This window comes from Mytilus californianus, unplaced genomic scaffold (assembly GCF_021869535.1).
Source record: "Mytilus californianus isolate M0D057914Y unplaced genomic scaffold, xbMytCali1.0.p SCAF_1, whole genome shotgun sequence".
Classification (NCBI taxonomy): Eukaryota; Metazoa; Mollusca; class Bivalvia; order Mytilida; family Mytilidae; genus Mytilus; species Mytilus californianus.
This window is the reverse complement of record NW_026262581.1, coordinates 108,919,226-108,943,036: the sequence shown is the minus strand read 5'-3', so window position 1 is coordinate 108,943,036 and position 23,811 is coordinate 108,919,226. Positions and strand designations below refer to the sequence as shown.

The following is a 23,811-nucleotide window of genomic DNA, read 5'->3' as shown; positions in this document are numbered from 1 at the left end:
ATAAATTCGTAATAAGATTTGTCACTTTTATATATACTATTCGCCATAGGATAGTTTGTTTATTTCTGTTTATTCTGCGTTATGCTTGAACAGTTATATATTAGGTCATTTATCATGTCGGGCATGGTTTATAAAATATTTAGTACTCTAGATTTTGAAAGGACAACGTGAGATCTAAACAAGCGAAATTATTCATGTTGTCCTAAGGATATATATTGTTTATAATCAGCAAACGAAAATCTGATTTAATACTTTCAAGAATTTCAACTTTATATTATAAACTAAGAACTATAAGTATTTGACCAGTATTAAACAAAAACTAAACAATATGTTTATAATACATTCTGAAACAGCAAGCAATGCACATTAAGTAGCAGATGTATTGGATTACAACGACCAACATGTTCATATGTAGTAAGTCCACCTCTTCAAATAAATTGAAATAAAAAGTGTCCAGTAATAAAAACAATTATACAAAAAATAAAGAATAAATGGAACACACCCAGCAAAACTAATACACCCGGTTTAAAAATCTTATGTTATACACACTAATCTACGGAAGCGTATTAGCGCCACACATTTCTCTTTTATATTTTTCTTCCTATGTTTGCGATATAACGCAAACCTTTGCGTTATAATGCAAACCTTTACGTAATAACGCAAACCTTTGCGAAATAATGCAAACCTTTGCGTTATAACGCAAACATCTTGATTTCAGTTTTCATTAAGTTTTGTATATATGTCCGTCTGTCATTCAATTTCGGTTGTGATTTAGTTAAGAAAAGAACCATAAATACAAGGCAAAATTATTATAATAAATATGCATAGGAATAAGGGAATACTTGAAGTGCAATTAAGAATGGTTTGGGTATCAGAAAAGTATAAAGAAAATAGATATGGTATAAGCATATTTTAATTGAAAGGCCAAAATTTAAAAAAAAAAATTAAGTAGATAAGAGCAAAAATAATGACGTACAATTGTGAAATTGTCAAGTCAAATAGACAAAATGATCTTTCTGCTTTAAAATGAATTATTGAGAAAGAAACATATTTTTTTAAATTTTGATGTAAAAAAATCGTTTTTTAAAATCTCAGAATAAGATAAAGATTCTTTGATAAAAAGTCATGGAATTTTCATTCCAATCTAGTGAGGTACCTTTAAGTTGCGTGGGTAGCAATTTGAATGGAGAGAACATAATTTTAATAATAAAACATCTTAATTTTATACATTTATTGCAAAAAGGTAGCTTGTTTGGATCTAACCAACCTTACACAAGGTTAAAACGAGAGCTTACTTTGGAAATATATATCTATTCGGCTATAGCTATATTAGCATATTGATTTTTTATTTTCTTCGGTATAACTTCAATTTACTCAATTTTCTTTGTAATAGATATACATGTATTATCATGATATCATTTTGGGGGCCCTTTATAGCTTTATGTTGGTGTGAGCCAAGGCTCCGTGTTGAAGACCGTAATTTGACCTATAATGGTTTACTTTTTCAAATTGTGACTTGGATGGTGAGGATCTCATTGGCAATCATACCACATCTTCTTATATCTATAAGCATGCTCATTATTAGTCAATGATATGTTCAAAATATTCAAGCATTTTACTTTGCAATGAGTACAAAGGGGATACATTTTAATATATGCAGCCTCCTCAATTAATAACTGCTGCTTCCTTTGAATCTTAAATTAGAAATAAAATCAAACAATGTTTGCGTTATTTCGCAAATGTTTGCGTTATAACGCAAAGGTTTGCGTTATATCACAAAGGTTTGCGTTATATCGCAAAGGTTTGCGTTATAACACAAACATAGGAAAAAATATTAAAAAAAAAGTCGTGTGGCGCTAATATGCTTCCGTACTAATCTGTAATTGAAAAACAATTATATTTTCAAAAACATTTTTAAGGAGTTATTTGTTTACTTACTACTTTGATTTAGTCATATAAATTACATTTCTCAGCAATAACATACTCTCTTTTCCGTCTAATGGAGTTTACATACCTCAGTTAATACGTTACGGACATGCATATTCACAACATACGGACTTCGTAAACAGTAGTGTGCTCCTTACACAAAACCTGCTCCAACAGAGTTATACAGGAAGAATGACTGAAATCGACACACCATAAGAATTGGTTGACCGATACGGTGTGTCGCTGTCTCAACTCACTGGCGATGTTTTTTACAAGAAATAATCTGCAACAATGATAATTCGAGCAAATACTTTATTGTTTGCTAACTTTTAAAGTAGCAATAAACCCATGCCATATACTATTCGCCATGGAGTTTGTATTTCGTTTCTTTTTACTGTAGTTACGCTTTTACAATTGTATAATCTCGAAGACAAAACATACGTTACACCATAAATACTTGAATAGCAATTATAAATCAAGTCGTAGTTTAAAAAAAAACTTATATCAAATTGTAAGGGCATGAACACAAAATCTGTTGTTTTTTTTTTCAATTACAAAACTCTTCATTTCCGGTTTCGACAAAATGCGATAAAACAAAAGAATAAAGTTCTAATCAGAATTGTGACTGTTAAAAACCAAAAGATATTATCCATGCCCATCCATGCCAAAACAGCAATAATTTATCAAAACATAACAATTAACAATTTTAAGCGGTCAGCATGTTGAGCATACATAATGGCTATTTCAATTTTGAAGATACGTCTCGGAAATTGAAACAGGTGAAGCTCTTGTAAAGTATTTGTGAAATCACCCAGTTTTAAACAATGAGAAGAGTTTTCCCTAAATTGGGTCACTTCCGACTGATGCAGGAGAACACAACTGGTAATATATGGTTTAAATCTCTGACACCATGCCGTTTCAAACTTATCTTTCTGTTCATTCACGGGTTATGTATTTCTTTAAATTCAAAATGTCTCTTAATTTGTCAAACCATAACCATTGTGCATTTCAATTAAACAAATTGAAAAAGAGGGTCTCGAAATTCGATGTATTATTATAATGTTGCGTTTTAATGTGATGGCGCTAAGTTAAGTTAGCATTTCATTGAACAAGTGGTCTTTTAATACAAGACGATGAAATAAACAGTATAATTTACTTTCTTTATATGAGAAATAAACCACATGTTCACCATTTTCTACGTAACGTTTATTTTGTCCAGTAATATATAAGTTAGATAAAATATCAAGCATGATGTATTTTTAAATCTTTATTACTCTAGATTTAAAAAAGACGACATGAGATGTTAATGAATGAACTTCTTTATTGTGTCCTGAAAATATATATATATATCCTTACGAATTAGCAAATATAATCCGATATAATATTGGTCAATCATTTCCAGTTTAGAAATTAAACGATACGTTGCAGTTCCGTGAGTACTGTGTTTAACTTGTGATTCAAAGATTCTTTAATGTATTTATTCTTTAAAAATGTAATATGTCATTATTATTATTATTATAAATTTTTTTTTTAGCAAAACTCAAAGCTCTATTTTGCCGATAATTTTGCAGTATATAATTTCTCTCTTTGTTACGTGCCTGTTTATGAATATATACATTATACATGATTGATTGTTTAATTGATATTGATTAATAATTAATTAGTCCACTCTCCATCGCTTGTCACAATGTGGTAAAAGTCACCTAATGTATCTGTATCTGTATGTATACGTCGTAGTAACCAAGACTGGCTTTTATACAACGTGGTAAAGGCGCCGTCTATTTATTGACGGTTCGCGGGAGCATATTCAAAGCTCTCTACGATTGTAACTTGCACCACTGTGTCTTCTAAATGGTTCAAATTAATTTTTCATGGACACAAAGAATGAGTTGGTATGTTGTGATGTTCTACTGGTTGGAATGCCAAAACACCTAGTATTATTTCTAATTTGTTTTTCTACAATGTTTGTTGTTTTAAAGTTATCCAACTTTTTGGCTGTGATGGTTTTTCTTGGCCTTGCTGATTTTTTAAGTGCTCGTCTGGATCAATAGCAGGAACCAGCCCCTTAACCACCTTGTACAAAAATAGAAGCTTTTGGCTTTTACGTCTATTTTGTCGTTCTTATATTTCTAGTTTGGCAAGCATGTTTGTTATTGATCAATTTTCTCTTGTTTTTAGTCGCCTGTATAAACATTGCTGCTTGTCGTTGTATTCGTTCTAGCTTGTCGGTATCTGCTACACTATACAAAGTCCCACATCCTGTTAACAAAAGTACCATGAAAAGTTTCCAAAATTTCTAGAATTATTTTATTTACATCATATTAGAACGTCACAAGTTAAAATTATTCTATATTAGATATCTTGAACTTTCTGTTTTTGGTCAATAGACATAGAGGGACTAAGAGAACAAACCCAATTCCAGTTTAGATATCATTCTGTGCTATTACTTTGTGTAAATTCATCAGTAGATTTATTATCTTCGGACATAATTACCAACTGAGAACACTGAATATCAACTTTGATATTTACTTATTACTTGTGGAATATACATTGTGAATTAATAACTATTGAATTTATATATATTAAACTGTGAACTCTAAAATTAACATTATTCATGTGTGTGTGTGTGTGACTGTCTCTTTTAAATTTGACGCATTAATTGATATACTTGAACCAAATAGTCGTAAATAATATTCGTTGTGGTATATTATCAGATAACTTATAAATTGGTTATAAGTCATGCTGGTATGATTCTTCCAAAGAACAATCAGACAATGTACAAAAAAAGTCTTAGTCGTATGTTTGCTTAAAAGATAACGATATTTTCAATTTTAACAAAAATACTTTTTGACATTGAAGAAAAAAGTATTGGGCTTGATTGAGCCTTGCATGCAACAGCGTTTGCGATGTAAATATTATTATACAGCTATATTTTAACACAAAATAGCATTAAAGATTCATATTTAAGAGTAAGTCGTGAATATTTTACCCCATATTGAATTACAGTGCTGACGACTAGTGTGAAGCATCCATCGGCCTGACCTATGGCTAGCCTATGCCTATGGTTTGAAAAAATTATAAATTTGTATGATAATGTTATTAATTATAGACCCTATAATTTTAGAGTTAAACTAGGATACATATGTTAGTTTTGATTCTTAGAATGTTTTTGTTAGTAGATGTACAGAAATTTAAGTATTATTGTACAAGAAACTGAACCTAACGCCCTTTTTATTAAGAGAAAAATGACACACCGGCTGGATTTACTCTACAAAATTTGAGGTATTTGATAAAAAAAATTCCAAAGACAGGAAGTACACTTTTCACCTGAGTTTCAAGATTTCATGTGAAATTTTTCATTAGTAAATTACTAAAAAGGAAAAATATCAATCACATCACAGTAACAGATGAACAAGATTAATTGACTTTAGTGTATACTTTAATGAAATAACAACCAATAAATACCTGATCACTGATCATGCTGATAATGAAACATAGTGGACATAAAGTAATAATTGTAGCATGGATTACTTCCCCTGACATTTCATATTGAGTGTATTTAATATTTTTTCATTAATCAATATAATATGATACAAATGTTAGAAATATTATGTTTATTAACACAACTTTTTTTTGCCTTGATTATTTACATAATGCAGATACATAAAATCTTTGAATAACTGGAGCTTATTTCTTCTTTTTACACCATTAGGAATTTGAAGAAATAATAAAATGAATCAGTAAATCAACCCATCTGCTGTCTGTCTCTTTGACGTATACCCCACAAGTTGATTGAATCAACGAAATATATTTCATGCTCATCTCAGAACAAGACTGAGAATTTTATTTTTAGTCCTCCTTGAACAATATGTATAGAGCATGGATACATACCATAAAGACTTACATGTAGTTATTGTGTTTGTTGGTAGAATCACCAAACTTCTAATGTTTTTAAACTGAATTAAGTGAGTTAAATCAGGATAAATATATTTTCTGCTCCACTTTATTAATGTTTTTTATAAATACTGATAATACTAAACTTTAAAAAAAAAATGTAGTAGAAGGTGACCCACTCCCATTTTTCACAAAGTCAAATAGTGAGCTAATTTGAAGCATGTACTGTTGGATTTACTCATGAGTTGGATATGCTTCATCTATAATTCTACATGTATATGAAGTTTTGTTTGATTTCATGTATTGAAAATTTTTTCCAAAAGACAGGAAGTATACTTTTCACCAATGTCGAGGTTTCATGCAAAGTATGTCATTTATAATGACATTAGCCATCATGTCACTAAAGCAGATGCTTCAGATTAACCTTTTTGGTTATACAAATTTAACAGAACAGGTCTCATACATAAAGAGTATTGACCAAGGACGAATACATACATTGTAGTTCACTTTATGAGTAACTTAAACTATCCATCAAATTGCAGTAGATTTGATATCTGAGTAATTTAACATGTTTTACTAGAAATGTCACACATTCAAAGAGTGGAATATATTTTCGTATAGATCTTTAAACTAGTTGAATTAGTTTTATTTCATTTTCGAAAGGTAAAATGACTGATATTTTAATCCTTTTCATGAATAAGTAAATTTTACATCCTTAACTGGTTTAATTACAATAAGAGCAGAGGATTTTTTATGGTAATTAGAGTCCAAGACAACTTTGTCATCATTATTAACTATACATTTTAACCTCAATCATTGTCAATATTTCAAAACAAAATTGCGAATATATTTTTTCCCAGGTATTTCAATTGGATGAGGGTATAAATATGCATAGCAATTTAAAATCAAGGAAATCAATTAAAAACGGATATTTAGATGATTAATCATATGAATACTGGGATCAGTATGAATGGTAGCATTTCTGTAAATTTTGTTGAATATGCAATGCACATAGCCTAATAAGCTGCTCTATGTTCCTTCTCTTTTTTTCATTGTGATCCCTGGTATTAAAATATTAAATTATTACATGTGTTGCAATAAAATGCCATGATTTCTAGTAAAATAAAAACACTCACCTCCTGACTATACAACACTGATAATTAACTCATGTTCTATGCACATTCATAACTAGATGTTTTGTTTGGTCATTCGTTGAATATTATTCTATGTTTCAATTCTAAGGTTAGTTATTCTATAATTACAAAGTACATGGATAAATAAAATATTTGATTTGATTTGATAAAATAGTTCATGGAATAGATAAAGTTTTTATATTTACAAACTTGAATACACTGTCTTTAAAAAGATGCTATATATAAAAGTTTGTGAATATACTTTCAGGTTTTGAAAAGACCTTCCTGTATCAGATTTCAGCTAAAAGGAAATCAAAATGTTATGTAATAAAGTTAAGATGGAAGTAAATCCTAATTTTACCAGTCAGCACTTGATTTACAAACAAACAAAGCATTTATTTCATGTACCAAAATTTACACCAGATAAAGAAATGCTGTCTAAAATATTAAAAAAACAAAATAAGAAAGGAAATATATTTGAAGGATTATATGAGGCATTAAGAAAAGTGCAAACATTTCAGTTGATCCCAGTTGTTCATGCTAACTTAACAAAAAGTCAGATTGAGGAAGTGAAAAAAATTGCTAGTCAATATGAAGTTACTGACAGTGAAATTGATAACTTTATATCTGAAGAAACTGGAAAAGATCGACTTCGAAGGATGTTTAGAAAAAAGTGAGTATTTGAGTCTTGTTTAGGGGTGACATGGATTTATAATGTATGATACATCATCGTAACATGTACATGTATTTATATCTTTATGCTTTCTTTTAATGGAATATTTTTGTTTTGAGATAAACATACAAGGTATCTTACATTATTGGTAAGGTAGATTATGGAATATTTATCAGGTTTAAGAAAAATTTAAGGGTAATAGGATAAAGACTAAATTCCATCCCCTTGTAAAAGGTCAACATTTGAGTGCAATTTTCTTCTTCATTTTAAGTTAGAAAATTGTACCAATAGATATATATATTATACTCTCTAGTAAATAATTTTTTGTTTTAAATATTTTGATCTTAACACAATCTGTATTCTGAAGTAAAATTGTTCAGTATTTTTTAGAGATTAGTTATATATATAAGTAGTTTATAACATATATAAATGAGAATATATGATGTGTCAGTGTCTCAACTCACTAGCGAAATGTTTTAGCCATCAGAGATCTTTAATTTAGACACCAGCATAATCGTCTAATTTGTAATTTAACCAATTGTGACATTTTAACTGAGTTTAATTTGCATGATGGGTGATGCATGTATAGCAGGAGACGCTTACCCTGTCGACGCACCCGGTCTTTCTCCTCTTGTAGTTCATGCATTTCCTTCAGTTTTTGTTTATTACTTTGATTTTTCTCTCTTTAATTGATTTACAAGATTTGAACAACTTTTTTGCAGGCAGTAGGGTACTGTTCAGTTGTTTTTAGACAATACAACATTAAACGTTGACTGAATCGATTTTCCCTGACTGCAAGGGAAATGAATGAACAGTGCTTACTTTACTGCAGTATGCATGTCTAAAAATTAACTGAAAGACTAAACAATTTTTTGCTAAATTATGGTCCAATCTTTTAAATTTATACGCATAGGTTTGGAGAGTTACTATTTTTAGCATACCAACAAGTAGGGGCTGGCAGATTCTAAATGAGTGATACTGACTCCAAAGTCCTTTGTTTTAATTTTGGTTTAAGAGATTCTCTGACAAAATGTCTGATTAGAATTTTTTGTAAATTTTAAAGAATTAAAATTGAATATAAAGGAGAAGGAAATTGTGTCCAAAAAATTTGTGAGTTTGAGCTTCAATTTTTATCTCGCATAACTCTGAGTAGGTTTTTATATCCCTCTTACGGGTATATTAGAAGTTGGCATTATCTTTTCACATCAACTTGCATTGTACAACTGTATACCAGGAAAATATATATTCATCATGATGTGAACTATTTGAAATGTATGCCAAATTAGGTTTTAGCACAGATTGTACAGTTCACTGAACATAAATATATTATAGTTCCAAGTAGTCTTGTTTAGTCTTGTTTTGAACCTCACAAAATTTTAATAGTTTCATCACTTTAACATAGAAGGACTTAACTCTTGTTTTGTACCTTCACTGTCCTTGCATAAGCATTACAAAATCAGAGGTTTAAATCTTGTTCTATTCATTGCATGGTATACCTGATCAATAGATATATAAGATATACATGTACCTTTATAGGTCACTGGTTTCTTAGTGCTTTATGTACACTATTTTCTCCAACCAATTAAATACACCTCATTGAAAACTGCTCAGAAGTTAATAAAAATTACCATAAGTCAGTCTTGAATCCCCCTCAAAACAAAAATAAATACATCACACTATTTTTGCTGATAATACACCAGACAACATACAATACCATGAATACAGAGACTATCGTTTAAAATAGTGGCTAATATGATTTTCATTTGTGCATTTCTAAAATAATTGTCATACATGTATAAATATATTCTTAGAGCTTGAGGATTCTTAGTTCACTTGATTATGAATTGAATGATCTGATATGCTGCATTTAGTATTATATTAACAAAGCTATGAACTCTGCTGTACGTAATATTTTTCTTTAACATATTTTTTTTCCAGTGAGTTGAATGAAAGATCAGATGAAGTGGTATTTATTTGGGATAATACAGTAAAAATGACCGCAATAGCATACCTTGGAATGTTTTTATTAAAACTTATGAATGAGAAGAGGGAATTCATAAGGAAAAGCAAGAGTGCTGTATACTTTTCTGGCTTCCAAGCAGGAGTAAGTACATTTTTCTGGCTTCCAAGCAGTAGTAAGTACATTTTTCTGGCTTCCAAGCAGGAGTAAGTACATTTTTCTGGCTTCCAAGCAGGAGTAAGTACATTTTTCTGGCTTCCAAGCAGGAGTAAGTATTTTTTTGTAAGAGAATCTAAATTATACTAATGAGCCATTAAATGATTTGTAAATCTGATGAAGTCATTGTCAAGGAGGAGGGGCAGGGAAAGTAATGTAGAGGGTAGAAAATTTCAACAGTTTTCAGTTTTCTGGGTTTGTTATCAGTGTTTTCTTGTTCAATTTTTTAAAAATCAGTCATCTACACAAACAGGGATGTAGCTGCCGTTAGGCACTATAGGCATGTGCCTACAATGTACTCATTATTTAAAAAAAAAATGTTTTTGAAAATAATGACAACACAATTTGTGTCATTTCTGAGTTTTTTTTTCTTTTCATGAACTTGATCATTACATGTATGGCCTCAATCATCTAACTTTTAAATTCTTTACCCACCCCTTTTAAGATGCATGTGAAGTCGTCAAAACTCTTTAATCATCCAGTCAAATGTACACTGTCTATTATATATCTAGTCTATCATCATTGATGATTGAAGGGAGTTTGAAAGAGTAATAATATATTGAATGTACAGTCAGTAACAGTATTTTAACTTATAGACAATTGAGTTGTGGAAAATGTCAGAGCATAAAGTAAAACATAAACTATAAAATTGAACTTTGGATGAAATGTTTAAAAAAAGTAAGACAAAGTAAATCTTTAGAAAGTCAAACCGTATCAAAACAAATATGAGAAAGTGATGATAAGGACGAAACAATTGAAATAGATGAGAGTCAGACTGACTTAAGTGATATAGGGACAGCTAAGTCCAATTTCAAGCCTGCCTTCTAGCTCTAGTTCAGATTTCACTCTAATCAACAAATATGAACCTCCATACCCTGACATTGCAAAATTATCTGATGTGGATGAAACAATTAAAAAAACTGTTATCTACAATGGGAAGGACCCTCATTTATACAAATTCCCAAGCAGGTAGGTACATATAATCAGAAAATATATAATTTTGTAAATTGTGTTTAATTTGGAAGTATGAATAAACAAAAAATTTTGTATTTGAGCATGATATTTTTCTTGGGACAAAAAATTCTTTTTCACTTTCCTTATTGAACAGATTTTTTTCTTCAAGAATAATATATTAAAAAAAGAAAACATCCCCCCTTCCCCCCCAGTAAAAAAATAAAGAAAGAAAATGAATGGTCTGTGCCTAGTCCAATTAGAATAATATTTACATGCTTGAATTTTTAATGTAGGGTTGTCAATATATACAATTTGTTGTAGTATTTATAAATTAACCTCAATTAGCACGGAATGGATATATAACAATGTTAAACAGGATTTAAAACTTAACTGTAGGTCTATGTTGGAACATAGTAGACTGTCAGCGAAGACGGAAACTATTAGAGACACTAAATGCAAAGAAAAAGGATTTATATCTGAACATTTATTCCATTCTGACAGTTCTGCTTACAATCCCTTCTCATTTCGGCATCTAGTGACTGCTCATTCATCGCAATGTGCCATATCAAAAGCTATTTAAGAGCTACCATGGGAGATGAAAGGCTATCTAACTTATCAATTTTGCACATTCACAGATCAATAAGCGTAAACATCCCAGACATTATTGACAAATTTTCTGTGAGAAAAAAACAGACGCCTTGATTTTGTTTAAAAATGCTTTGAGAAATTTGGTCATTATCATTGCTTACTCTGAAAGTTTAGTACTTTATTAGTTTTACATTTTAAAGGATAGTTTTATGTTTTACATTGTCCTAATTTGCATATTATGTAAATGTTGAAAATCATTTTTGGACAGTCATTCAAAAATTTTGCATCTAATAATGTTGAAAATCATTTTCGTCGGGGGTTGAACCCCCCTGAAGTCCCCTTCAAAGGACTCTGCCCTGGACCCGCTGAGGGCCTTAAGTGGACCCTCAGACCCCCTGCCGTAATTTGTGCCTACAGTTCATTTAATGTCTGGCTACACCCCTGACAAATGGAACATGTTTTATGACTAACAGTCTTACATTGAATATTTTCAGTTTTCACCAACGTGTCAATCTGAAGGAGTTAAATATTGAAGGTTTTTCCATGAGAATTAATCAAATGTTTGCTTTCTTTTGATCATATAAAGATATAGCAAAAGTAGCTGAAGAAATGTAGTAAAGATAATATTTCCCTTTTGGTATTATTACCATTAATTTCCATACGGAGATAGTTTATGGTTAAAATTGTGAGGAAGTACATTAAAAAATGTAGGTGGAAGCTTACGATGACAACATACCTTGCTTCTTTGGCCAGGTTAAAACTTTGTAATTGTGCAGGACTTTTGACCTTATTATTACTCTCAAGTTTGTAGCTAAAGGGTTTTGGATAAGATTTTGTTAGTATAACTGTATATCATTTGAAAGGCAAACATTTTTATAATTTATTAACCTTTGAGTAGTGCATGTAAGTATAGGTAAAGAGCAATAACTATACCCATATAAAGATATTACATGTGTCACAAATACCTGAATATGCTTGAAATATTTGCTACTGGACATTAAGCAAGAAACTATCAATCAATCAATCCAGTTGACACATGTTCTTGACCTCAGTTCCATCCAACAGACATGTCATGTTGGTGTATCAACTTGTGTTTATAATTTATAAGGTTGATAAGAAAGCTGTAGGTTGCTGTTAGGATGCTGTAAAGCCTGTTGATTATTTAGCAAAAAAAAAAAGCATGTTGTTTTATATTCTAGTGTCATGGTTTCTTGAATACTTAAAACAAAGCCTTTAGTTAAGATCTTGTTAAACAAAAACATTATGAAATACTTTCTTCATGAAAAGACAAAATGTGGTAAGTAATATTTTTACAAGAATGAAAATTGATTATAATTTTACAAACCTACACTTATTCGTTTTGATTGGTTGAATATGTGCTTTCCAGATTATTTTAAGCAAATTGTGTTTTCAATTGCAAGGTATGTTTGTTCCTACTAACAGGAGTTCCTCTATGAACGTTGTAAAAATAATGCTATCATCTGTTCCTGTTGGAACAAATATTTTGTATGCCTTATTCTGTACAAATACTGTAATATTTCTTCCAGTTGATATCATATTCCAGAATATTTATTCCCATTGAAAGTTTATAAAGGAACTTCTTTTCCATAACTTTATTTTTATATTGTATAAGGACAGGAAATTACCAATCATATCTTGAATATATTTTTGAACCAGCTATTGTTGCTTACATTTATTTGTAGAGGCAAATGAGAGACACAGTAATTACAAGATCAGTATTATTTGGTGGAGCTTGGGCTGCAAGGTGTGGATTTCTAGCAGGAAGTGTATTGTAAGTATTATTTGTTGGAGCTTGGGCTGCAAGTTGTGGTTTTCTAGCAGGCAGTGTATTGTAAGTATTATTTGTTGGAGCCTGGGCTGCAAGGTGTGGATTTCTAGCAGGCATTGTATTGTAAGTATTATTTGTTGGAGCTTGGGCTGCAAGGTGTGGATTTCTAGCAGGCAGTGTGTTGTAAGTATTATTTGTTGGAGCTTGGGCTGCAAGGTGTGGATTTCTAGCAGGTAGTGTATTGTAAGTATGATTTTGTGGAGCTTGGGCTGTAAGGTGTTTATTTCTAGCAGGCAGTGTATTGTAAGTATTATTTGTTGGAGCTTGGGCTGCAAGGTGTGGATTTCTAGCAGGCAGTGTATTGTAAGTATTATTTGTTGGAGCTTGGGCTGCAAGGTGTGGATTTCTAGCAGGTAGTGTATTGTAAGTATTATTTGGTGGAGCTTGGGCTGTAAGGTGTTTATTTCTAGCAGGCAGTGTATTGTAAGTATTAAAAACTAGGTTATGTTCTCTTCCAATAATGCCACTTTTGCAGAAAAGAAAAAATAAACCCTTAACTATGATGGCCTCTGGTGAGAGGTTGGACCACACAAAAAGTACTGTTTCAGTGACTTGGGTTCAATTCTATGTCTTAAGTGTAAATCACAGAAACAAGCTAAAGACTACTATGATTTCATTAAGGACCAAAATATAAAGCTTCCTCCTACAGAAAATGTATAACTGAGAAAAATATTTAACCGTCCTTTATTGACATAATTATTACACCAGAGTTATGTTCTGTGTAACTATCTGACATAGAATGATAACACTTTATCTATAGATTGCATCTATATAAAAATAATAAGATGTGGTTATATAACTGTTTCTTATGAGTAAAGTTCTATGGATTTGCTACTCTCTCTGATTTAAGAGTGATCGGGTGTTCACAACTAGTTTAGCTGTGTACATGTTAGATGTCACATAGTGCTTTTCATAACCCAAGAACCTGTTGTCTAGAGATTTTCATTCTCTTTCTTTTGACTTTTACATAACCGACTCTTTAATATCTGTTTTTTCCAGTAGTCTTTTTGACAAAAAGTTTTTACATGCTGAATTCATTGAAGTTAAACATGTATTTGTAGGGTTACACATAATTTTTCTGGTAAGAAACTTTATTAAATTAAAATGTGGAATTTTAACATTAAGTTTTTTAATCATTAAGTCTACTGTATAAAAATAAGGAGATGTGGTATGACTACCAATGAGACAACTATCCACCAAAGTTCAAATGAAATTGATGTAAGCAATTGTAGGCAACTGTATAGCCTTCAACAATGAGAAAAACCCATACTGTATAGTTGGCTGTAAAAGGACCCAACATGAAAAATATGAAATAATTCAACATCCTAAATTATAACAAAACAAACATAACAGACTTGAACCAACGATAACCACTGAACTACAGGTTCCTTACTTGGGACAGACACAGAATGTGGCAGGTTAAACATGTTTGTGAGCGCTCAACCATCCCCCTAACCTGGGACAATGGTGTTAAAGGACAACATAAGAACAAACTATAAAAATCAATTGAAAAGGACTTAACTCATCAGATTGATACAAAGCAGAAAAACATCTAACAAAAACACAGACCCGATGTGGCAAGGTACTGTAAATTCAGAAATTATTGCGATGTTTTTATTATTGCGAAAAATGCGACAGGGTTATAATTGCAATAATTTAAACTCGCATTTTGAAAGTTTTTATATGAATTGAATAGGATTTTTCTCAATATCGCAAAAATTAAAATCGCAGTTTAGTCTAAAATGACAAAATCGCAATAATAAATGCATGCAATAATTTCTGAATTTACAGTATTTATACATCCCTAACAACAAATAAGACACCAAGTACAGATCTGAGAGTACTCGCAATTACTGACAGCTAGTTCAAAGCCAATAACAACTAATAACAATATTCATGTATCTTAGACTAAAATATCAATCAGTTCACATCCAATGGATTTAGTGTAAAGACGTCATTAACAGTCTGAGAAAAATATGACCTTGTGCAATGCCAAAATATATGTATCTACAGATTGTAGTACCCTGAAAATGAATATGTGTATTACAATAATATTTAGTATGGTTTTAATTTACTGATAACAAAATCAATATTTATACCAATAAAAAACAATATTCAAAGATCTAATTACAGTGTTGAATTAGTAACCTTTTAGAATAACTTTATTTAAAGGATTGATAAGTTTACCTGGATTGTATCTAAATTTCCTGGCTCGGTAGACAAAATCACTGTAAAAATTAGAATGTACTATTTTTAAGTAATTTGTGGTAAAGAAATCCCTGACTTAATAATTTACCAGAAAAACATAGATTACGCTCATTGAAATCCAAAACATTAACTACAAACACAGGCATAGCAAATGAGTTGGGATTTATAAAAATGGTAAGACGGTGCCAAAGGAACATCCATCACCTTCCAAAAAAGGAAAATTAACAATAGGGGGGCAAAAATCGTCCCTTTTGTAGTAAATTTTTTATGTAGAGTTTCTGGTTTAAAACTGAAATATCTAAATCTAGGAAAGGACAGTTATTGCTATTAATATATGATTTATTTAAAGTAAGTTTCTTTGGGTAAATTTTGGCAGTATATTTAAAGAATTCTTAATTATTTAAAAAAAATATTATCAAGATAACACTTAGTGTTGTTGAATTTATCAATTAAATGGAATTTAGACGGGTCTTTACTGAGTTTGGCCATGAACTGTGATTCATACCAGTACAGAAACAAGTCTGCTATTAAAGGGGCACAATTGGTGCCCATAGGAATACCTACACCCTGTCGATTAACTTTATTTCCGAAACGTATATAAATGTTGTAAAGGAGAAAATTTACGGCTTTTATCATCTCATTTCATCTCCAGTAAGAATATATAGCATATTTACCTTTGTATTCATATTTTTAGAAGTTGTTTGTTCTGCAAAGTCAAAATTATAAATGAACTCTTGTTTTTTTTTCAGAGCAGTGTCACAAAGTATGGCAGTTTATAGAAATAAAACATCTGTATGGGAATATGTCATTGGTACAGGTAAATATCAATCTGTATGGGAATCTGTCATTGGTACAGGTAAATATAAATCTGTACAGGAATTTGTCATTGGTACAGGGAATGTAAATCTGCATGGGAATATGTCATTGATACAGTTGAATAGAAATCTGTATGGGAATATGTCATTGGTACAGGTAAATATATATCTGTATGGGAATATTTCATTAAAACAGGTTAATATAAATCTGTATGGGAATACATCATTGGTACAGGTAAATAAAAATATGTATGGGAATATTTCATTAATATATGGGAATATATCATTCATACTAGAAAATATAAATCTCTCATGGGATATGTCATTGGTACAGGTAAATATAAATCTGTATGGGAATATGTCATCCATATAGGAAAATAAAAATCTCTAATGGGATATGTCATTGGTACAGGTAAATATAAATCTGTACAGGAATATGTCATAAATCTATGGGAATATGTCATTGGTACAGGTAAATATGAATTTGTATGGGAAAATGTCATTGGTGCAGGTAAGTTTATATCTGTATGGGAATATGTCATTGGTACAGGTAAATATAGATTTGTATGGGAAATGTCATTGGTGCAGGTAAATACATATCTGTATGGGAATATGTCATTGGTACAGGTAAATATAAATAAGGGTTAGGGTTAGGGTTAGGGTTAGATATGTATGGAAATATTGTTTCATTAATATACAGGAATATATCATTCATACAGGAAAATATAAATCTCTAATGGGATATGTCATTGGTACAAGTAAATAAACATCTGCTTTTTTTACCCCCACTCTAGAAGTGGTAGCTATATTTCAATCAACTTGTCTGTCCATTCATTCATCTATAGGTCAAACAAGTATGATTTTATTATTTATCATTGGTACAAGTAAATAAACATCTGTATGTAAACACTTGAATGTCAAATACATCTGTTTAGGAAAACATTTATATTATTGGTACAGGTAGATAAACATCTGTATGGGGAAACATGTATGGCATTGCATTGGTACAGGTAAATTTATATCTGTATGAAAAATGTCTATCCTAATAATTACGAAGTTAGCTGTAATTTGATATGACATGATTTTCTGACAATTGAAATTTTAATTGCAGGTGTGGGATGCAGTCTCAGTAGATTTATGCATGGTCCTGAAGGAATGTTTGGAGGATTTCTTATAGGAAGTGTCATTGGGTAAGAAAATTACCTTTTTTTTTACCTCTAGACCAATATATGTTAAATTGCAATAAGAAAACAATGCAAAATTTTGTTGAACAGGGCAATATTTTTGTTGCATTGCATTTTTAAATTGAGTATAATTATTGAAGAAGTTGTCGGAATATCTACACTTACCATTGCCAGGGTCCCGCATCAATCGTCAATTTACATTTCAATTTTTTTTTTTTTCTTCTTTAGAAAAACTGATTGAAACCAAATTTGAAATGACTATTGTACAAGGTCATATCTTTGGTTGTATGGTGCTGATTCCTTAAAAATAATGACCGCTTGTCTTTTTATTGATTGGCTGGATTTTTTTTTAAAAATGGTTTCAATTGAAATTTTTAAAATTGATAGAAATGTTTTTTAAGGTATATAACAAGTGTTGTAACTTTGGTGCTAATCTGAAAGTAAAATGTCTGCAAGTTTACTTTGAAACCCTGTTGAAAATAAGATTACCGGTAGGGTTTCTTTTCAAGAAAAAATTAAATAAAATGAAGTAATGCAGAAATGTTCTTTTGAAGCTACTTTCTAAGTGTTGTAGCTTTTGTCCAGATTAAAAGTCAAACACAGCTTAAGATAACCAAAAAGGAATTAGAGTAGTGTTGTTACTACATGTACTTAAAATACTTTACTTTTCTACTCAGCTATGAAGGGGTAGTTTTGCTAGGTGCGATTTTCATTCTCCTGGAGCCTTCAGTTCAACATACATGTATCTTATTTTATAGTTAATCATTTTCTCAAACTGGTAATTTGTAGATTATTTTGAAGCCACAGACTAAGTTGCATAAACCCCTTTGGAATTAAAAGATGAACTTAAGTTCTGTTCTGATAAGCATTGCTCAATTAGTGACACCAGTTACTTTACCCATGTTAAAATCTGACGATAATTCATAGTTGGTAATAATTGGTCAATCAAGAGCAGATTTAATATGCATGATTCTGCAACAATCTGTTTATCAGTTTAAAATGAACACAATCTTTTAACAAAGGGGACAAAATGTGAATTAGATGGACACTGGTAAAAATACTGTGTATGAATCTTATATATTTATCCAATGTGGAATATAATCTTACATTTAAAAACAAAAACAAACTAAAACAGGAGCTTTTTTTAATTGCTTTTCACTTACAACTGACACATTGTCTTCTTTTTATTATGTGTCTGAATTATTGTTTCAGGTTAGGTATAGGTATTCCTGTGGTGTTGTTGATGAAAAGTTTAAATAAAACACAAGAGGATAGACATAGGGATCAAATTAGAGAATTGTTGCGATATAAAAAGTATGTATATAATGTAAAGTATTGTAAATTATGATTATGTCTCCCCTTTGATGAAAGGAGACTTTATCTTTGTGTGGTGTTTCTTCTTCTTCTCCTGGTTTTTCTTCATTTGGTTCTTCTGGTTCTTGTCATACAACCTTGTCCAGTTTGTAACTTTTTTATCTTTTTACATTGAATTATGATATTTGGCACGAAGGTGTATTACCATTATTAATAAGGTGTGTCATATATCATCATGATTTTCATGTGACCTTGACATTTGACCTCAAGGTCAAAATAGTTGATTTTGTTGTCGAGCCTGCGACTTTTGTTGCAGAAAGCTCGACATAGGGATAGTGATCCGGCGGCGGCGGCGGCATTAGCTAACTTCTTAAAAGCTTTATATTTTAGAAGGTGGAAGACCTGGATGCTTCATACTTTGTATATAGATGCCTCATGTTACGAAGTTTCCATCAGTCACATGTCCAATGTCCTTGACCTCATTTTCATGGTTCAGTGAGTACTTGAAAAAAAAGTTCAGATTTTTTGGAATGTTAAATTCTCTCTTATTATAAGTAATAGGATAACTATATTTGGTATGTGCTTACCTTGCAAGGTCCTCATGCCCGTCAGACAGTTTTCAATTGATCTCGACCTCATTTCATGGATCAGTGAACAAGGTTAAGTTTTCGTGGTCAAGTCCATATCTGAGATACTATAAGCAATAGGTCTACTATATTTGGTGTATGTAATGATAGTAAGGTGTACATGTCCAACTGGCAGGTGTCATCTGACCTTGACCTCATTTTCATGGTTCAGTGGTCATAGTTTAGTTTTTGTGTTTTTGTCTGTTTTTTTAATACTGTATGCAATAGGTCAACTGTATTTGGTATATGGAAATATTTTACGATGTACATGTCAGTCTGGCAGGTTTTATTTGACCTTGACCTCATTTTCATGGTTAATGGCTTATGTTAATTTTTTTGTGTTTTGGTCTGTTTTTCTTACACTTTAAGCAATAGGTCAACTGTATTTGGTGTGTGGAAATATTTTACGATGTTCATGTCAGTCTGGCAAGTTTTATTTGACCTTGACCTCATTTTCACGGTTCATTGCTCAATGTTAAGTTTTTGTGTTTTGGTCCGTTTTTCTAATACTGTATGCAGTAGGTCAACTGTATTTGGTGTATGGAAATATTTTACGATGTACATGTCAGTCTGGCATGTTTTATTTGACCTTGACCTCATTTTCAAGGTTCATTGCTAAATGTTAAGTTTTTGTGTTTTGGTCTGTTTTCCTAATACTGTATGCAGTAAGTCAACTATATTTGGTGTATGGGAATATTTAATGATGTACATGTCAGTCTGGCAGGTTTTATTTGACTTGACCTCATTTTCATGGTTCATTGCTTATGTTAAGTTTTTGTGTTTTGGTCTGTTTTTCTTACACTTTAAGCAATAGGTCAACTATATTTGGTGTATGGAATGATTGTAAGGTGTATATGTCTGTCTGGCAGGTATCATCTGACCTTCACCTCATTTTCATGGTTGATTGGTCAATGTTCAGTTTTCCGGGTTAACTTTTTTTCTTAGATACCTTAAGCAATAGGTCAACTATATTTGGAATGATTTTAATGTGTCCATGTCTGTCTGGCAGGGTTCAAATGACCTTGACTTCATTTTCATGGTTCATTGGTCAATATAGAATTTCCATGGTTTGGTCTGTTTCTTTTATACTATAAGCAATAGGTCATCTATATTCTGTGTATGGAGGGATTGTATTAAAGGTGTACATGTATTTCCGGCTTGGTTTATCTGACCTTGACCTCATTTTCTTGGATCATAAATGTTAATGTGATACTTGTAGTAAAACTTTATATGTAGGACTATCAACATAAAATCAATGGTCAGTATAGTAGGGAGACATTTCAGCGTGTGCACTCTTGTTTTACAATTTAGTGTCCTGAACATAATGATTTTCCTTTTGACATATACTTTTGATATTAGGCACATGGGTGCAGCACCTCAACACAATGTGTCACATACCATGAATGACCCCACTGTCATATAATTAATCGCTAAATATCTCAATATAGATCAGATCCCCACTATTAAACCTTATATGAACTTAATTGCCTTAATAAGACCCTTCAAGTTCACTATAGGATTTCTACCTGGGGTGACATGCCCCACCCCTGCATAACATTACTTGTTAAATATCTTGAAAAACGTAAAATCCTCACCCCTAAACCATATATATTCTTAATTGTAATGGATGACCTTTACAGTATACCAAAGATTTTTTTGTGCTTTGGGGACTTGACCCTACCCCTCATATTGTTAATTGTTGAATGTATCAAAAACTGTTAAGATCCTCACCCCTAAATCTGAAATGCTATGACCAAATCTTTTAATTGCACCAGATATTTTGTCCTTGGTGGGGGTTGGGAGGTCATGCCCCACATTCATACCATAAATTGTTAAATTTATTGAAAACAGTTTAGGGTCTTACCCAGTAACCATATATATTAGTTTTAGTCTGATTATACAGTTCTACCTATTTATTCATTGAGTTTATGAAAAGTTTATATTTTAGTGAACTTTTAATGCATTGAATGGTTAATAGTTTTTGCGAGATTGTTTGGGCATGCATTTACTTCAGTTGTATGGCCATTTTTGTCGAGCCTTCGACTTTAGTCGAAAAAGCGAGACATAGCGATCCCTTTTCGTCGGCGTAGTCGGCGGCTGCGTCCACAAATATTCCCTCTGTGGTTTAAAGTTTTTGAAATTTTAATAACTTTCTTAAACTATCCTGGATTTCTACCAAACTTAGACAGAAGCTTGTTTATGATCATAAGAAAGTATCCAGAAGTAAATTTTGTAAAAATAAAATTCCGTTTTTTCCGTATTTTACTTATAAATGGACTTAGTTATTCTGCCGGGAAATATTACATTCACTCTGTGGTTAAAGTTTTTAAAATTTTAATAACTTTCTTAAACTATCCTGGGTTTGTACCAAACTTGGACAGAAGCTTGTTTAGGATCATAAGATAGTATCCAGAAGTAAATTTTGTAAAAAAATAAATCCATTTTTTCCTTATTTTACTTTTAAATGAACTTAGATTTTCTGCCAGGAAACAACACATTCACTCTGTGGTTAAAGTTTTTAAAATTTTAATAACTTTCTTAAACTATCCTGGGTTTGAACCAAACTTGGACAGAAGCTTGTTTAGGATCAAAAGCTAGTATCTAGAAGGAAATTTTGTTAAAAAATAAATCCATTTTTTTCGTATTTTACTTTTAAATGGACTTAGATTTTCTGCCAGGAAACAACACATTCACTCTGTGGTTAAAGTTTTTAAAATTTGAATAACTTTCTTATACTATTATGGATTTGTACCAAACTTGGACAGAAGCTTGTTTATGATCAAATGCTAGTATCTCAGGGCTGCCAAGTCTCACGCATTTAGCGTGAGACTCACACATTCTCATGCTTATTTGGCGGCATTTTCCTTTGATCTATTGTTTTTTCTCTTTGATCTTTACAATTTTGGCCAAATCTCACACATTTGCATTATTAAAAGTTGGCAGAACTGGTATCTAGAAGGAAATTTTGTTTTCTTCCAGTTAACATTACATTCAGTCTGCAGTTAAAGTTATTAAAAATTTATTAGATTCATAAACTATCCTGGATTTTTACCAAACTTGGACAGAAGCTTCTTACAATCAAAAGATAGTATCAAGAGGAATATTTTTATTGATTTACTTCCTCATTTTTGTTGAGCCTGCGATTAACAGAAAAAGTAGGCGAGACACTGGGTTCCGCGGAACCCTTACGAATTTTTAAAAAAATTCTGAGGAAAAGACCATCATCTTCAGAACCATTGACCACTTATGCTGGATTACAATAATATATGTCTGTATTTTTTTCATTATAGGAAAATTCGTGGAGAAATTAAGAAACCATTGACTATTATACATGTGTTAGAAGAAACAAAGCCAAAACAAGGAGCTACTTCTGTATCAGAAGAAACAAAACCAAAAGAAGGAGTTACTTCTATATCAGAAGATATAAAAAAACCAAAACAAGAAGCTTCTTCTATATAAGAAGAAACAAAACCAGAACAAGAAGCCAAATGAAAGTAAAACTAGATACATATTGCTGGTTATGTACAACCAGGTTGAACACCTGTTTTATTTGGGACATTATAATAGTCAAAAGCATAACTAGGATGAAAAAACTTTGACAAATAATTTCTGGCTTGGTCAACATTTGACTGTGATAAAGTGCAAAATTAAAAAGTTGAAATTTATTTTGATTTGATTTTTGCCATACGGTATATTACCAAAGTAAAGTATTTTACATTTTTACCCAATGTGTCAATACTCAAAAGCTCTAAATGCTGCTTACTGGAGTTGGTTCTGGTAACCTCAGGACAAAAACTACTATTTTAAGATTATGTTGCTAAACTTCGCTTGATGTCCTGCTTCCATTATCTCTGACAATTTCTTTTCTTGAATGGCTGAAAGGATTGATACTAAACAAGGCAAAAAAAAATATTTCAAAGCAGAACAAAAGATTGTTACTTTGGTTCCTATTGTATAATTAATATAAATGTTTTAATACTTTTTTTTATTGGATGACAATTCATGGATCTCTTTCTTGAATGCTATGCAACAAATTGAAACTAAACAAGACTAGAAGGTTCAGAATTTGGTTCTTACTAACAGTTTTAAGGTATTCCATCAATTGGACCATGATCAAATATTTATAAAAAAAAAAATTATATTAATCGAACCAAAAGTTATTGACTTTACTTGGAACATATAATTATGTGATATTTTAAAGTAGAAAATAAATAATCATAAAAAAATTTAAAATCTTCTAAAGAAACAACTGCTGTGAAAGAACTTTTATTTGGGGGGCACCAATTTTCGTGGTTTTCGTGGATGGCTCTATCCACCAATTTAAGTGTCCAAACGAAATATTAGAACTGTTGTCCAAATCAAGACATGAGTTATATTTTTTAGGAAACTGTTTTCTTTAAGTGACTATTAATGGCCCAATTAACACCTTTGGTGATCCTTAATCTGTTGAAAAATCAATCTCGGATTAATT

The 23,811-nt window shown here is 31.1% G+C and overlaps 1 protein-coding gene across 3 annotated transcripts; it reads left to right on the top strand.

The window, feature by feature from the left end:
* The first annotated feature begins 4,766 nt into the window (after positions 1–4,766).
* LOC127729995 (RPII140-upstream gene protein-like) lies at positions 4,767–23,005 on the top strand. 3 transcript variants are annotated; one of them, XM_052238011.1, is made up of 8 exons: positions 4,767–4,834; positions 7,222–7,626; positions 9,565–9,730; positions 13,048–13,136; positions 16,151–16,218; positions 17,328–17,406; positions 18,613–18,714; positions 22,631–23,005. In XM_052238011.1, the coding sequence occupies exons 2-8, from the start codon at positions 7,271–7,273 to the stop codon at positions 22,797–22,799; spliced, it is 1,029 nt and encodes a 342-aa protein (XP_052093971.1). In that variant the 5' UTR covers positions 4,767–4,834; positions 7,222–7,270; the 3' UTR covers positions 22,800–23,005. The 3 variants fall into 3 exon arrangements, with proteins under 3 accessions (XP_052093971.1, XP_052093963.1, XP_052093981.1); XM_052238003.1 differs by having other exon boundaries at positions 4,778–4,895; XM_052238021.1 differs by lacking the exons at positions 4,767–4,834; positions 7,222–7,626; positions 9,565–9,730 and adding an exon at positions 9,761–9,792.
* The last annotated feature ends 806 nt before the right edge of the window (positions 23,006–23,811 follow it).